Source organism: Myotis myotis, unplaced genomic scaffold (assembly GCF_014108235.1).
Source record: "Myotis myotis isolate mMyoMyo1 unplaced genomic scaffold, mMyoMyo1.p scaffold_m19_p_6, whole genome shotgun sequence".
NCBI lineage: Eukaryota > Metazoa > Chordata > Mammalia > Chiroptera > Vespertilionidae > Myotis > Myotis myotis.
The window spans coordinates 87115233-87131434 of NW_023416368.1; the positions used below are offsets into that span (position 1 = coordinate 87115233).

Below are 16202 nucleotides of genomic sequence, written 5' to 3' on the forward strand. Positions count from 1 at the left end.
TGATGAATCACTTTACAGCTTTTGTGTTTTGGATGAGATGTATTTATTTAACCAACACTAGTATGAGGGCTTCCTGGGATGTGGACTCAGTTCTGGGTCTAGGGTCATAGCAGGGAGCAGGACAGGCATAGTGGCCTCACTGGGTTCCCCCAGATGGGGTCAGGGGAGGCCTCCCTGGGACCTGCCCTGTAGACTGAGACCTGAAGGACCAGGATCCAGATGTGCAGAGACCAAGGGACAGTGAGTGGCAAGGGCCCCTGGTACCTGCTGTCTGAGAGACAGGGACAGAAAGGTCTATTTCTTATTGAGTGGTATGATGCTTACGAAGTTTGGAGTAAAAACTGTGGTATAGTTTTTCCAGCACATTGAGTGGTAGTTTTTAAATGTACTTGCTTTTCCTCTGTGGTAATGAAGGTACCTCTCTTCGTACTGCTCTGATGCTCACCGTCTGAGTTCCGTAGTGGGGTGTGTGGAACTGTCTCTGGAAGAAAACCCTTGTGGCTGTTGATCAGCTCAGCAGCTCACAGATAGACTTTATATAGTGAGTGTGTAGAACACAGGTGGAGAGGGAACTGTTTACCCAGTGATGTGGTGCCTAAGGTAGGCTTAGGGTACCCTTGGGTGCAGGGAGGCCCTGCCCCTTTTGAGCCCAGCAGGATCCAGAGGTCCTGACTGGAAGTGAGGGCTTGTTGACCTTGGAGGACCTCAGTCCTGTGCCACCCTGCACTCCTCCCATTGTATCACCTGACATGGGATGTGGGCCTTCTCTGTCCCAGCTACTCTCTACTGCTTTAACTTAATTACGGTTTCTAAGGTCAAAACTTTTTTAAAACCTCAATGCTTTTATTTTATTACTAGTGGCCTGGTGCATGAAATTCGTGCACATTAAAAGGGGATTAATTAGAGGAAATACTTGAATATTGCTATTTGCCCTTTCTCTATAATAGAAGTGTCAGAGATAGAAGAAAATTAGTAAAATGTATATGAAAATCTTCCTCCTGTCAGAGTCTGGGGTGCACCACGGGACCCAGAGTCAAGTCCCCACCCACCCATGTGTGCCTCAGAATCGTGCGAGACCCAGACCCAGACCCGGCGGGTCCCACCCTTGTCAAGCCCCGCCGAAAGGGGGCGGGGGGCGCAGCCTCAGGATCCCTGGCCTGCCTCCAGGGCGGGGGGTGGGGGGTGGCGCGGCCTGAGGTCCCCCGGCCCAGCACCAGGGCAGGGGGTGCACCTTGAGGTCCCCTGTCAAGTCCCGCTGGGTGGGGCCGCGGCCTCAGGTCCCCTGGTCTGGCGCCGGGGTGGGGGGCACAGCCTCAGGTCCCCTGGCCTGGTGCCAGGGCGGGGAGCATGGCCTGAGGTCCCCCGTCAAGCCCCGCCGGGCCGGAGGGTGTAGCCCGAGTTCCTCCGGCCTGGCGCCAGGGCAGGGGGAGCAGTCTGAGGTCCCCCGGCCCAGCACCGGGGCAGGGTGTGCACCTTGAGATCCCCTGTCAAGCCCTGCCAGGCAGGGGGCACAGCATCAGGTCCCCTGGCCTTGCTCTGGGGTGGGGGGCATGGTCTGAGGTCCCCCGGCCTGGCGCCATGGTGGGGGAGCAGCCTAAGGTCCCCTGTTAAGCCCTGCCAGGGTGGGAGGCATGGCCTCAGGTCCCCTGTCCCGGTGCCGGGGCAGGGGCATGGCCTGAGGTCCCCCGTCAAGCCCTGCTGAGCATGGGGCGCAGCCTGAGGTCCCCTGTCAAGCCCTGATGGGTTGGGGTCATGGCCTGAGGTCCCCCATCAACCCCACAAGGGGGCGGGGGGGGGGGGGGAGGCGCTCAGCCTCAGGTCCCTGCTGATTGCTCCTTAAGGCTTGTTATGGGAACTCGGCCTCAGCTGTGGGTGCAGCCATCTTTGTGGTGGAGTGATGGTCAATTTGCATATTCCCTCATAGGATTTTTTAATGAAGCTGTGAGGATTTTATTTTATTATTTTTTTTAATACATTTTTATTGATTTCAGAGAGGAAGATAGAACCATCAGAGATGAGAGAGAGAGAGAAACATCAATGATTGATTGGCTGCCTCCTGCACGCCCCCTACTGGGGACTGAGCCCGCAACCCATGCCCACAACTGGGGCATGTGCCCTAACCAGAATTGAACCCTGACCTCTTGGTTCATAGGTCTGTGCTCAACCACTGAGCAACACTGGCCGGGCTGACTTTTTTATTTTTAAGAGAGTGGAAAGGAGGGAAGATAGGAGGGAGCAGAGAGAAACATCAGTGTGAGAGAGCCACATCAATGGGTTGCCTCACACTCTTGCCCCAATCGGGAGCAGGGATCAAACCTGCAATTCAGGTATGTGCCCTTGACCAGGAATCAAACCCAAGATCCTCAGGTGTGCAGCCTGATGCTCCAACCATCAAGCCATGCTGGCCAGGGCAAGGTCAAATGTATTTTTGAAGTTGATGTTATATTAAAACTTTACAGGCAGTAGAGGGAGAAACTAACAACCCAGCTATAGAGGTCAGTTTGTGTTGTTGCCAGCTCACAGCTGGCAGGAGAGGGGCTAGTGGGAGCTAGGAGTGTTTGCACATGAATGTGTGTACTCAGGCATGTGAGTGAGGAGTGCCATACCACACTCCTCAGCCAGGCAGCTTCCGGGCCCTGGGGCCTTGGGGAATCTGTACTTCTTCTTGGTTTTAGTGGGGGGTGAGGATAGTACCCCTGACTTGGATCCATAGTCTGTTGTTTCCCTGGAGTTTCAAGAGTGGACTTAGATTTCCGCCCCTTATTAAGCCTGAAGGGATCAGTGTGGTTTAGAGAGGGTTGCCACGTGGCTCGTCATGCTTGGCTGGTCAGACTCCCTTATAAGCCTCACATGCTCCTGAGGTGCCTTACCCTCTCCCTAGTGAGGAGAGGTGAAATGTGAGGCAGGAGTGGGCAAGATGAGGGCCACCCAGGTGGTGTGCACTTTCCTCTTTTATTTCACATACTACTAGTAATTTTGATGTTTCAGGAAAAGATTCAGATACCACCAAGAATGTTTCTTTATATATATTGATTGATCGATTTCAGAGAGGAATGGAGAGGGAAGAGAGAAACATCAATGATGAGAGTCATTGATTAGGTGCCTCTTACATGCCCCACACTGGGGATTGAGCCTGCAGCCAGGGCATGTGCCCCAACTGGGGATGGAATCATGACCTCCTGGTTCACAGTGTGATGCTCAACCACTGAGCCACACCGCCTGGACTATTTCTTTTTTTTTTTTTTAATATATTTTATTGATTTCTCACAGAGAGGAAGGGAGAGGGATAGAGAGCCAGAAACATCGATGAGAGAGAAACATCGATCAGCTGCCCCCTGCACCCCCCCTACTGGGTATGTGCCTGCAACCAAGGCACATGCCCTTGATCGGAATCGAACCCAGGACCCCCGAGTCCGCAGGCCGACGCTCCATCGATTGAGCCAAACCGGTCAGGGCTGGACTATTTCTTTAGATGTTAAAGCTTATACTACCTGATAAGAGGTCTTAGCAGTTCTTCTAGATTAGGAGTCAGTAAACAATTTCTTGACAGGCTATATAGTAAATATTCTAGACTTTGTGGGACAAGAAACAAAATTGAGGCTATTCTTAGATATTTAGTCCAGTCATTTAAAAATATAAATATCATTCGGAGCCTAAGAGGGTGGCCTGCAGGCTAATCCTGGTCTAGACCACCTTCTCAGCCCCTTCTTTCAGCATGATATATCCCCCCACACTGCCATGAATTGAAATCCAAGTGCCATGAGCTGGCCACACACTTTCAGAAAACCAACACGAATGTGTCTAGGTACATTTACATCAAGAGACATTGTGAGCCAGCAGTGCCAGTCCTGTTGGCAGCCTCATACCAGTGTTGCCACTGTATGTGTCAGGAGAAGCATTACCAGATGAAGAGGTGACTCTTTAAAGTGATATCCAACAAAAATTTTATAATCAAATTAAAATTGGGCAAAGGACTTTAATAGACATGTCTCCAAAGAGAATATACAAGTGACCAACAGCACATGAAAAGATATAGGCATCAGAGAAATGAAAATCAAAACCACAATGAGATACCACCTCATATCCATTACAATGACTCTTGTTTGTTCATTTGTTTTTATTTTTAGTTTTTTTGTTAATTTTCACCTGAGGATATTTTTCCAATGATTTTTTAGGGAGAGTGGAAAAGAGAGGGCAAGACAGAGAGAAACATCGATGTGAAGCACATCGATTGGTTGCCTCCTGCACAAGCCCTGACCAGGCCCTAGGCCAGGGAGGAACCTGCAATGAAGGTATGTGCTCTTGACCCGGAATCGAACCTGGGACCCTTTGATTCACAGGCTGAGGATCTATACACTGACCCAAACCGGCTAGGGCTGTTTTGTTTTGTTTTGTTTTTAATATATTTTATTGATTTTTACAGAGAGGAAGGGAGAGGGATAGAGAGTTAGAAACATCGATGAGAGAGAAACATTGATTTAGCTGCCTCCTGCACACTCCCCACTGGGGATGTGCCCGCAACCAAGGTACATGCCCTTGACCAGAATCGAACCCGGGACCCCTCAGTCCACAAGCCAACGCTCCATCCACTGAGCCAAACCAGTCAGGGCTGTTTTTTATTTTTGTTTTTATTTTTTTAATTTTATTTATTTTTTATTTTTTTTAATAGAATTTTTAAAAAATATATATTTTATTGATTTTTTACAGAGAGGAAGAGAGAGGGATAGGGAGTTAGAAACATCGATGAGAGAGAAACATCCATCAGCTGCCTCTTGCACATTCTCCACTGGGGATGTGCCTGCAACCAAGGTACATGCCCTTGACCGGAATCGAACCTGTGACCCTTGAGTCCGCCCGCAGGCCAACGCTCTATCCACTGAGCCAAACCGGTTAGGGCTGTTTTTGTTTTTTTTAACCAAAAACAGAAATATTATAACAAATGTTGATGAGGATGTGGACAAATTGGAGCCCTTGTGCACTGTGGTGGGAATGTAAAGGTGTAGCCACTGGGTAAAATAGTCTAGCGACTCCTCAAAAAGTTAAACATAAAATGACTTTGTGACCCAGTAGCTCCACTTCTGGGTGTATAACCAAAAGAAATGAAAGCAGGGTCTCTAAGAGATATTTGTACACCCGTGTTCACAGCAGCCAAAAGGTGGAAGCAACCAAGTGTCCACTGACATATGGCTAGATAAACAAAATGGGGTGAATCTATGTAGTGGAATATTCGATTTAAAAAGAAAGGAAAATCTAACAACATACTACATCATGGCGCTCCACATACTACACAAGGAAGACATTATGCTGAGTTAAATAAGCCAGACACAAAAGGACAAATACCATATGATTCATTTATATGATGTTCCTAGAGGGGTTAAATTCAGATAGACAAAATAAAATGGTGGGTGCCGGGGGAGGCCAATGGGAAATCAGTGTTTAATGCGAACACAGTTTGGGAAGATGGAAAGTTTTGGAGATGGATGGTGAGAATGGTCACACACGAATGTGAATATATTTAAATGCCCTTGAACTGTATACTTAAAAGTAGTTAAGATGGTATATTTTATGTTAAGTGTATCATATATGTATTTTTTAAAGAAGGTAAGCGATTTACAAAGGTATTTGCGATGTTACAGCTTTGGGGGTTTTTTTTGCATAAAATATAAAAGTTGATTTTGATTTTTCCTCTTTAAAAAAAATGTTTTTCAAACAAAGCATACAGTCCTATATAATAAAAGCCTAATGTGCAAATTGTCCCCTCGGGCGGTCGTTCGACTGGGAGACCAGGAGTTCGACCACTCACTATGATGTACGCTGACCACCAGGGAGCAGCGCGGACCATAGCGGGCGTTGGCGATGCTGCGCTGGCAGCTGGTGGCAGTGGAGGTGCTGCCGGCCCCCATGGGCCCTGATAAGAGTGGGACTGTGGTGGGATGGTGGAGCAGATGAGCAGGCGGCGTTAGGCCATCGCCCTGCAGATGGTGACCAGCGGCAGTGGGCAGGGCTGCTGCCCGTCTCCCAGGCACTGAGGGAGCCAGACTGGGGAAGCAGGGAGTGGGGGGGGGGGGGGACCGGTTGCCCCGTAGGTAGGATGGTGGAGCAGGTGAGGGGGCGGTGCCAGGCAAAGGCAGGGTGCCAGGTGGGGCTGTGAGGCTGGAGGCACAAGCTGGGGCTGCGCATCTGGGGGAACCAACTGGGGTCTGATCCCCACATGCCACCCCGAGGGACCCCACCCGTGCACAAATTTGTGCAGCGGGCCTCGTGTCTTCTTATCATTAACCTGGTTGCTGCCATCCTGAAAACATATTAATGTGGTGGCTGACACTGAAATAGGGTTCTGATCTGGGCTGAGACACATAGGTGTTCTTATGACAAGATGCTGACTTCCTGACACCCCAAATGTAATGCCCTTCTCATGAGAATAGCTGTCCTTAGGCTTGTACAAGTGATTCAGACAGAGTGTAGCACTGCTGGCTCAGGCTGTGTTGGCTCTGGTTTTTGGTCTCCCGGCTCTGGGTATCAGGGATTCTGCAAGGGAATGGGGCTGGTGTTTGCCCTGGGGCTCCTATGTTCCCTCTGTAGGCTTCCTCAACACACAAAGCTCCTGTTGCCTGACCTAGTCTTGTGTGGGCTGTGGCCCCTGGGAGGAGATGACTGGACTGTTGACTGCCACCTGAGGCTCCTGTAGGGATGATGCTAGGATTCATGTTCCCCTGGGGGAGCTGAGTCTGTGCACCCATGAATGGACTTGTGAGCTCGTCAGTAGTGCCTGTGAAATTCATGGCTTAGTTACTTAAAGTTACTTAGTTAAAAAAAAACACTGTGTTTTTGCTGTTATAACATAAAAGGTAATATATTTAGTAAGATTATTGACTGAATTCGGAAAGTTATTCTAACATTCAATTTCTAATTTGTAATCAAGAAAGGGCTGCCTTCCAGAGAGGATACTTGGATGGAGGAAGCCTGTTTACTAAGGCGATCACTGCTTTCCAGGGCTCACAACCTCCTTGGGAGGACCCTTCACTGTATGGGATCCCAGGTCCTCCGGCCTGACATTGTGCAGCTGTCCCCAGAGGGGGCCATAACTGGCTTGTAGAAGGTCCTCTTGCTTCTGTGGCCCTCAGTGATGGAAACGAAGCATTTCCCTCTGCATCCTGGTTGTCACTGTGGCTCCATGGGGGTTGGGTCTGTCTGCCCTGTTCAGTATGAATAGTTTTTTTTGTTACCCTCACCCAAGGATATTTTTCCATTTATTTTTTTAAAATATGATATCATTCCTTTTTTAAAAATATTTCTTATTGATTTCAGAGAGGAAGGAAGAGGGAAATAGAGATAGAAACATCAATGATGAGAGAGAATCATTGATTGGCTGCCTTCTGCACGTTCCCTACTGGGGATCAAGCCTGCAATCCAGGCATGTGCCCTTGACCAGAATCGAACCTGGGACCCTTCAACCCCTCTATCCACTGAGCCAAACCAGCTAGGACTCCATTGATTTTTAGAGAGAGGGAAAGATAGAAATATTGATATGAGAGAATACATCAATCAATTGCCTCCTGCGTGAGCCCTGACCAGGGCCCGGGCCAGGGAGGAGCCTGCAGCCAAGGTACGTGTCTTTGACCGGAATTGGACCCAGGACCCTTCAGTCCACAGGCCAACGCTCTACCCACTGAGCCAAACTAGCTAGGGTAGGTCTGAGTAGGTTTGATAGGGAAGGGGAGAGCGTGAAATGTCAAAGCAGAAGATACTGAACTGTCTCAAAGTGGAGAGCAGGCCAGCGCTTCATAGGAGGGTTGCCATGGCTACTTATTTGGGGAGAAGCCACATGCCCAATGCCTGAAGGCTGTAGGCTTGCATGGTGATGATGCTGTTCTGTGGTAGGTTGGAGGACCTGAGGGCATCCTGCAGAATGGGGCTGTGGATGACAGTGTGGCCAAGACCAGCCAGTTGCTGGCGGAGTTGAACTTCGAAGAAGATGAAGAAGATACCTATTACACAAAGGACCTACCAGTACATGCCTGCAGGTGAGCATCAACAGCAGAGGCATCCCAGAGACCGCTGTTGGTCACATGTCCTTGGGAATAAAGAGGTTGCTAGGCCAGTGTACATGTTACCAGACAGGAGGGTGGGCTCAGCACCTTCTGTCACCCCTGATTATTACAGCAATTAGGGAAAGGTTCCCCTCTTGGCCTTCCTCAGGTCCTGGGAGTGTTCCTGGTACCTGCCTCACTCACTGATCGGGAAGAACTCTTCTCATTGGGTGAGCATTTGGATTTATAGGGTAAATAGAGCCACTAAGATTTCTCTTACAGAGAGATTACTATTGGATTTCTTAAAATGTCTGCTTCCTGAAAAGTTGGAAGTGGACAGTGTGTAGACCTGTATATTGACCAAATTTGGAATTCTCATCGAGAGCAGGACCCATCCCTAACGTTTAGACTTATTCTTGCTTTTTTGTTACATGCACAAGAGGAAATTGAGACCAAAAGAGGTAAAATGATCTTGCTTAGGGCACTCAGCCAGTTGGGGCAGCTTTGAGCCTGGACTTCTATTCAGCCCTGCCTGCCCTTTGGGCACACTGCCCCCAGTGTCTACCCACCAAGGGACAGAGCACTGTATCCTCCCGCCCCCACTTCCCCCAGTTTACCTTATTTTAGCTCTTTGTTCACTCTCATTACAAATGTTTGTTTTTGATGTTTGTTAGTCCTCATTGGAGGATATTTTTTCCCATTGATTTTTTTAAAGAGTAGGAGTGGGGAGGGGGAGGGAAACGTCAACGTCAACGTGAGAGGAAGACATCACTTAGTTGCCTCCCACCCTGACCAGGGTCTGGGATTGAACCTACAACCCAGATACATGCCCTTGACTGGGAATCAAACCTGTGATCCTTTGGTGCATGGGCCGATGCTCTAACCACTGAGAAACACCAGCCAGGGCTCATTTACAAATGTTTTTCCATATATATGAGTGAGGTATTAGTGTTCCTGTTATATACACAGTTGCCAGTCCTGGTGAAGCTGCAAGTGGTTACAGTCTATATAACTCCTTGGTCCTCCCGGCTGTCCATGTATGGAGGGTTTGGTGGGAAGGTTCTTGGTTGAAGCACATTCTGGTTTGAGACCGAGTTTTGGCTTCATACACATACAGACTCTGTGGAGAGCCAGTGGTTTTGTTTTGGGTATGTTGACTTTTAGAAAAACAAGGTGGGAGGTATTGTGGTGGTGGACTCCCCTGTTGTGCTCTTTTGGAGCTGAGCTCTGTCACCCAGGAGCCTCTGCTGCTGGGTCTGAGTTGAGCGTTCCTGGGAGCATGGTGCCCTCTGCTGGAGTGTGAATAAAGCATGGTCACAGCTCACTTTCCAAGTGCCCAGAGCTACCTACGGACACCCCTTTCATAAGTTACATTCCTGAAACTGAAGGCCATAGGAATGACCAGGTTGCCTTTGGGGTGTTGGGCTCACTTGGCACCCCACACAGCACTTGCTCCCCACTTGGAAGGGGCTTTGCTGCAGTCTGCGTTATCTCTCAGTGTCTCGATAGTACCCAAGCTCCTTTCTGCATTCACAGGACCAGGAAACCTCAACAGTTAACTGATTGGATTTTGTTAGTAGGAACGTTGGGCTTGAGTATGTTTTTAATGAAAAACTTTAAAATGTTGTAAGAGGAAAAAATTTTACATTCTGCCAAATTAAAACCAGAGAGCGATCTTCCAGCTTTAACTGTTCATTTTTACTTTTTAGTTACTGTGGAATACATGATCCTGCTTGCGTGGTTTACTGTAATACCAGCAAGAAGTGGTTCTGTAACGGACGTGGAAATACTTCTGGCAGGTAGGTATCAGACTGCCATGTGTCTTTAATCAGACTGTGCTCAGATTTGTGTGTAAATTATGGAAATGCTAAAGCGAAGCACAATATAAAATCATGCTAACAAACCTGGTTTTTTTTCCTTCTCTGTGACGGGTTTAACTTGAAACAGATGGTGCTGTGTGAATGCCTTAATGTATTTACCCTTGATTTATTCTCTCATTCTTTTTATTATGCCAGTATGGTTGGCTTAATTCTCATTCCTAGTTTTTATTTATATTTTTCTGCAAGATGAGCTCCTCGCATTCCTGTTCATCTTCATTAAGGGGTGCCCGGGGAGGATGTTCCCAAGACAGTCACGGGCATCCATGAGAGCCACTTCCTGAGAAGGCTCCCTCAGGCCTGAACTCATCGAGTAGTTTAGAGGCTAACACGGGCCAGATCCTGAGTCATCAGATTAAATCAAGTTCATCTGACCAGCGGTGGCTCTGGGCTCCCTCCTGATCACCAGCACTTGTGACTGAGCCGTTGCTTGTGTTTGGTGTTGGGGTGAGAGCAGTGTGGTGGTGGTGCTTAGGTTGTAGGGAGAGTCGGTCTATCTAGCTCAAGTGTTGGACTCCTTGGCCCCTCCCTCGGGTTCATTACATGGCCACAAGAAGCAGAGCAGGGTCTCAGTGGGCCAGGGCTCCAGCAAGGAAACAGCATTTTCTGAGGTTCATGTTTTAGAGAAGTAGAGACAAATCTACAGGCAGGTTTATGTGCACAGAGCCCCATCCACCCTTCCTGTGCCTTCATGCTGCCTAAGGACACAGAGTGATTGGATCTTGGGTCATCTCACAGTTAGTATGCAAATTGTGGGGTTCTGAGCAAGGCAAGAAAGGGGGCTAATGTTTTTAAAACACTTAAAAGGAAAAGCATCTCCAGGGTGACCACAAGAGATTCTAGTCCTATTTTCAGAATGTTCTGGACAATTTGTGTTACCATGTTTGCATTAGTTCCTCTCCTGCAGGGAAAGCAATTAAATAAAACTTGTCTTAGTTGGCAGCCCTAGCTTCCGGTCAGCTGTTAAGATCAGGGAAGTGAGGGAAGGGCCTCCATGAGAAAACAGGCTCAGTCAACCAGCATCACATGCTCTTTACAAGGCTTGAGTGAAAGCTGACGGGGTGCCTGTTGCCACTGAAGCGGGGGTGAAGTGGATACAGATGGTATAAGAGGAAACCACTGGTAACATGCCCAGTGGTGGTGGCTCCAGAGAGGAGTGGGGGACTTGGGGGGTGCTGAGAATGGTGATGGTTGGTTAGATTATCTGATAATAGACTTTGTGGGGCCAGAGAGGGTTCTAGCCAAACCTTGTGACAGGAAGAGTTTACTGATGTGAAGAGAGGGCTGCCCGAGTAGTGTTCCACAGATCTACAGAGAGCCTGAGGAAGGGCCTGTACCATCCGTGAGCCCCAGTGAGGCTGGCTCGGCACAGCCCATGAATTAGGTGAGCTGGAGCCTGGAAATGAGAACAATGAGAACTGGCCACACCGAGACAGCAGGATTCCAGAGGATTTCATTGCTGGCCCTTGTGCTTCCTGAGAGTAGCCCTGAGCCCCCCTATTTGATATTTTTTATTGTCCTCAGGTTTTAATACGCTTGCTTATCGAGTTTCCTGGCCTGCAGCATATTAGGAGTCGGTTATTCCTGGCAGCCAGCACAGAGGTCACTTCCTCGGGGTTTCTATAGGCAGCCCTGTGCCAGAGAAGTGACTTTGAAAGAAGCATCAGAGAAGCTACAAGGAGCAAGAGGAGTTGGGAAAGGGGCAGCGGCTGTAGATTCAGTGAGGCCCAATAGTTGGATTTAAGAAAGCAGGAACTGGAAGGGGGTGGGAGGTGAGAGGCAGAAACTGTGAAATGTGTTAGGAAAGTTATCCTTAAAAGTGGTTCAAGGCGGATTTGTGCTCAATGGGGAGCCAGTTCAGGGGCGGCTGGTCTGCTGGGACACCAGATGGATGAGGTGTGACCAACCCTGCTAATGGACCGTGAATGGTACCGGAACTTTTAACAGGGATTCAAGAATTGGAAGTGGTGAAAAGCCAAACTTTTGAGTGTTAACTATTTATCATTTCCTGATTTAAGCCACATTGTAAATCACCTTGTGAGGGCAAAATGCAAAGAGGTGACTCTGCACAAGGATGGGCCCCTTGGTGAGACAGTCCTGGAGTGTTACAACTGTGGCTGCCGCAACGTCTTCCTGCTTGGCTTCATCCCTGCCAAGGCTGACTCAGTGGTGGTGCTGTTGTGCAGGTGAGGGCTCCCCGATTTCCCCGGGGGCCAGCTCTGACTCAGTGGAACTTTAAAATGGTTTCTGTTGACTGGCTAAATGTTCGGATGTTCGGGGGTTGGGGCTTGTTAGAGAGCTAGGACTGTCAAGTAACTCTGCGGGTGTGTTCTGGTTAAATCGTAAAAATGATTCTGTAAAACCAAAGTCTGTTTTGAGTTTTAAGAGTTCAGAGCTCAAGTGTGTGGGGAGATGCAATTTATTACTAATAATTTAAAGGTAATGTGATCACATAATGAAAGATAGGGACTGCCACCTTGGGGTGAAAGGTAAGTCTTGGGGTGAAGGTCATCTTCATCTGGGCTCTTCTCTCCTCGGGGCTTCTGTAGGCAGCCCTGTGCCAGTCAGAGCAGCCTCAAGGACATCAACTGGGACAGCTCGCAGTGGCAGCCCCTGATCCAAGATCGCTGCTTCCTCTCCTGGCTGGTCAAGATCCCTTCAGAGCAGGAGCAGCTTCGGGCCCGGCAGATTACAGCCCAGCAGATCAACAAGTTGGAGGAGCTTTGGAAGGTGAGGCCTATTGAGAATGCAGTCTTCCTCAGCACTAGTTTCCTGTAGACTTGGGGCAGGGCAAGGGGTGCTGTCTTCGTAAACAGGACATTCTGGAAGGATTCTGGAGCTTCTACCAGGAGGAGTCCTGACAGGAACTGGCCCTGGGCAGCTATGGGTGGACATGTCCAGAGGAGCCTGGGCCTTAGTAGATAGGACTGTGAGTGCATTTTATTTTTTGTTTGTTTGTTTCCATCTTTGTTTGTTTTTAAAATCTTTTTGTTGAGAGTATTACAGGTGTCCCCCATTTTCCCCCCCATTGCTCCCCTCCACCTAGTTCCATCCCTCCCCAGGCCTTTACCACCCTACTGTCTGTGTTCATAGGTAAGATCTTTGGTTAATCTCTTCCCGCCCCCCTTCCCTCTGAGATTTGTCAGTCTGTTCCATGCTTCCATAACTGATTCTATTTTATTCACCAGTTTATTTTGTTCATTAGATTTCTTGTTTGTTTATTTTGATTTTTAAATTCAATTATTGATAGATATGTATTTGTTGCCATTTTATTGTTCATATTTTTTATCTCTTCCTCTTCTTGAAGAATACCCTTCAACATTTCATGTAATACTGGTTTGGTGGTGATGAACTCCTTTAGCTTTTTTCTTGTTTGTGAAGCTCTTTATCTGATCTTTAATTCTAAATGAGAGCTTTGCTGGGTAGAGTAATCTTGGTTGTAGATCCTTACTATTCATCACTTGGAATATTTCTTGCCACTCCCTTTTGGCCTGCAAAGTCTGTTGAGAAATCAGCTGACAGTCATATGGGTAATCCCTTATAGGTAACTAACTGTTTTTCTCTTTCTGCTTTTAAGATTATCTCTTTGTCTTTAACCCTTGGCATTTTAATTATGATGTCTTAGTATGGGCCTCTTTGGGTTCCTCTTGTTTGGGACTCTGTACTTCCTGGACTTGTAAGTCTATTTCTTAAACCAGGTAAGGGAAGTTTTCTGTCATTTTTCAAATAGGTTTTCAATATCTTGCTCTCTCCTCTCCTTCTGGCACCCCCATAATGTGAATGTTGGTATGCTTGAAGTTGTCCCAAAGGCTCCTTACACTATCTTCATATTTTTTTTTTCTTTTGCTCTTCTGTTTGAGTGTTTGTTGTTTTTTAAATATATTTTTATTGATTTCAGAGAGGAAGGGAGAGGGAGAGAGAGGTAGAAACATCAGTGATGAGAGAGAATCATTGATAGGCTACCTCCTGCTTGCCCCCTACTGGGGATTGAGCCAGCAACCTGAGCATGTGCCCTTGACCAGAATCAAACTGGGACCTTTCAGTCTGCTGGCTGGATGCTCTATCCACTGAGCCAAACTGGCTAGGGCAGCTTGGGTGTTTTTTACTTCCTCATATTCCAAATTGTTGATTTGATTCTTGGAATCTTCTACTCTATTGTTGAATCCCTGTAAAGTATTCTTTATTTCAGTTAGTGTATGCTTAATTTCTGACTGGTCCTTTTTCATGTCTTTGACATTCACACTAAGATCCTTGAAAGTCTCATGAAGATCCTGAGTAATCTTATAATCATGATTTTGAACTCTGTATCCAGTAGTTTGCTTCTATTTCTTTGATTTGTGACATATTTCTTTGTCACCACATTTTGACTGCTTCCCTGTGTTTGTTTCTGTGTATTAGGTAGAGCTGCTATGTCTCCTGGAATTGGTAGAATAAAAATAGCCTTATGTAGTAGATGTCCTGTAGGGCCCAGTGGCTCAGCCTCCCCTGTCACCTGAGCTGGGCACTCTAGGTGTGCCCCTGTGTGGGCTGTGTGCACAGTCTTGTAATTGAGCCTTGATTGCTATTGGTATCACTAGGAGGAGTTGACCTCCAGGCCAATTGGCTGTGAGGACCAGCTGCGACTACAGTGGGAAAGCTACTGTGCAGGAAACACCCCTATGGTGCAGATCTTGCTTCAGTGGGGCTTTGGTGCTCACTGAGTCTGCCTCTTGTGGATGTGTAGAGTTATAATCTGTAATGGTCTAAAACTGTCCACTGGGTGCACTGGCTCCAGGGCCTCCAGGGAGGTGCAGTTAGCCACTGCCTGGGGCCACCTGGCAGGAGCTACAGAGGGATCTGCAGGGGGGCTGCTTGTACTGGGCTTGGAGGTGCCCAGGGACGGCCCAGCTGTGAAGCAACGTAGACTGATGCTAATGCTCGGTCTTGGGCCTTTTGTTGATAGGTTTGGGGCACACTGCCACCAGCTGCAGCTTGTTTGGGAGATTTTAGCAAAGTCTGAAGCCTGAACCAGGACAGGCCATTCATATGGAAAAGTTGCTGCAAACAGCTTGGGTGGGGCTGCAAATTGGATGGGGCTGGGTTTCAAGGAATCCCCAGAGTGAAGCAAACAGTATGCTCCAGGTGGATGGAAACTCAAATATGGCTGCCAGCCAGCTCTGCGATGTAGGAGGCCCCAGCACAGGAACAATGACCCTTGTGATACCCCTGTCTGGGAGAAAGCCACCTCTGAGTTCTGCCCTGATGCCAAACAATCCTGTTCCTCCCCATATATGTCTGGGTTCCCCAAAGCCACCTGGTACTGGGAATTGCAGTAGGTTCGTGCTCTGGCTCTTTAAATGGAACACCTGGGTCTCCAGCAGCCTCTTGTCATTCAGCCACAATCCCTGCTGATGTTTACAGCCCGTAGTTACAGGGACTTCTCTTCCCTGCTCTAGAACTCTGGTCTGGGGATCTGGTGTGGGTTTGGGACCCCTTGTTCCTCACAGGTGGCCTCTGCAGAGATGATCTCCCTCCCAATTAAAAAAAAAGGCACACATGAGTGTTAGAACAGCCTGTTCCCGGCCTCCGCCCCTCCTACCAGCCTCAGTGTGCTTTCTTCTTTACTCCTCTAGTTGTAGAACTTCTGTTCAGCCAACTTGCAGGCAGTTCTGAATGATGGTTGTTCTGTATTTTAGTTGTAATTTTGATGTGGTTGTGGGAGGCAGCAAATATAGGTGTTTACCTATGCTGCCATCTTGGTTCCCTCCCCTGTGAGTGTGTTTCAAAACTTTGCTGGGACTTAGATGTATCTGAGCCAGGGAAGTACCAAACTGTGGTGAGTGTGCAGTGGGAAAGGGGTCAGAGACCCTCAACCCAGTAGTTGAAGGAGAGAGGGGCCTTCCTTTGGTTTTGTGGTGGGGCACCTGCTCTGCCTGCAGGGAAGCCCTTCTCTGATTTTCTGTTTAGATTTTGCTATAAAGTTTTAATAACAAGTATAGAAATTTTAATTAGGCACCCGTATAAACAGAAATCTTAAATGTAAATTTATCTTTACTTTGAGTGCAAGTTAAAATATTTTTCAGGCCCTGGCCAGTGTGGCTCAGTTGGTTGAGCATCGTCTCATGCACCAAGAGGTCACTGATTCGATTCCTAGTTAGGGCACATGCCTGGTTTTGGACTCAATCCCCAGTAGGGGACTTGCAGGTGGCAGCTGATTGATGTTTCTCTCTCACTGATGTCTCTCTCTCTCTCTCTCCATCCCTTGCCTCCCCCCCTTCCTCTCCCTCTCCCTCTCGCTTCTTCTCTCTCTAAAATC

At 48.0% G+C, this 16202-nt stretch overlaps 1 protein-coding gene across 4 annotated transcripts in view; it reads left to right on the forward strand.

Moving 5' to 3' along the window:
* Positions 1–16202, forward strand: part of UPF1 (UPF1 RNA helicase and ATPase) — a 42414-nt gene that overhangs the window by 8393 nt on the left and 17819 nt on the right. For all 4 annotated transcript variants that reach the window (XR_004968068.1, XR_004968067.1, XM_036311975.1 and 1 more), the window contains exons 2-5: positions 7882–8024; positions 9740–9829; positions 11926–12093; positions 12457–12637. Coding sequence is in view for 2 of the 4 variants with exons in the window: in XM_036311975.1 (XP_036167868.1) it covers positions 7882–8024; positions 9740–9829; positions 11926–12093; positions 12457–12637 (582 nt within the window). In the remaining 2 variants the exon portion in view is untranslated. The remainder of the gene's footprint in view (positions 1–7881; positions 8025–9739; positions 9830–11925; positions 12094–12456; positions 12638–16202) is intronic.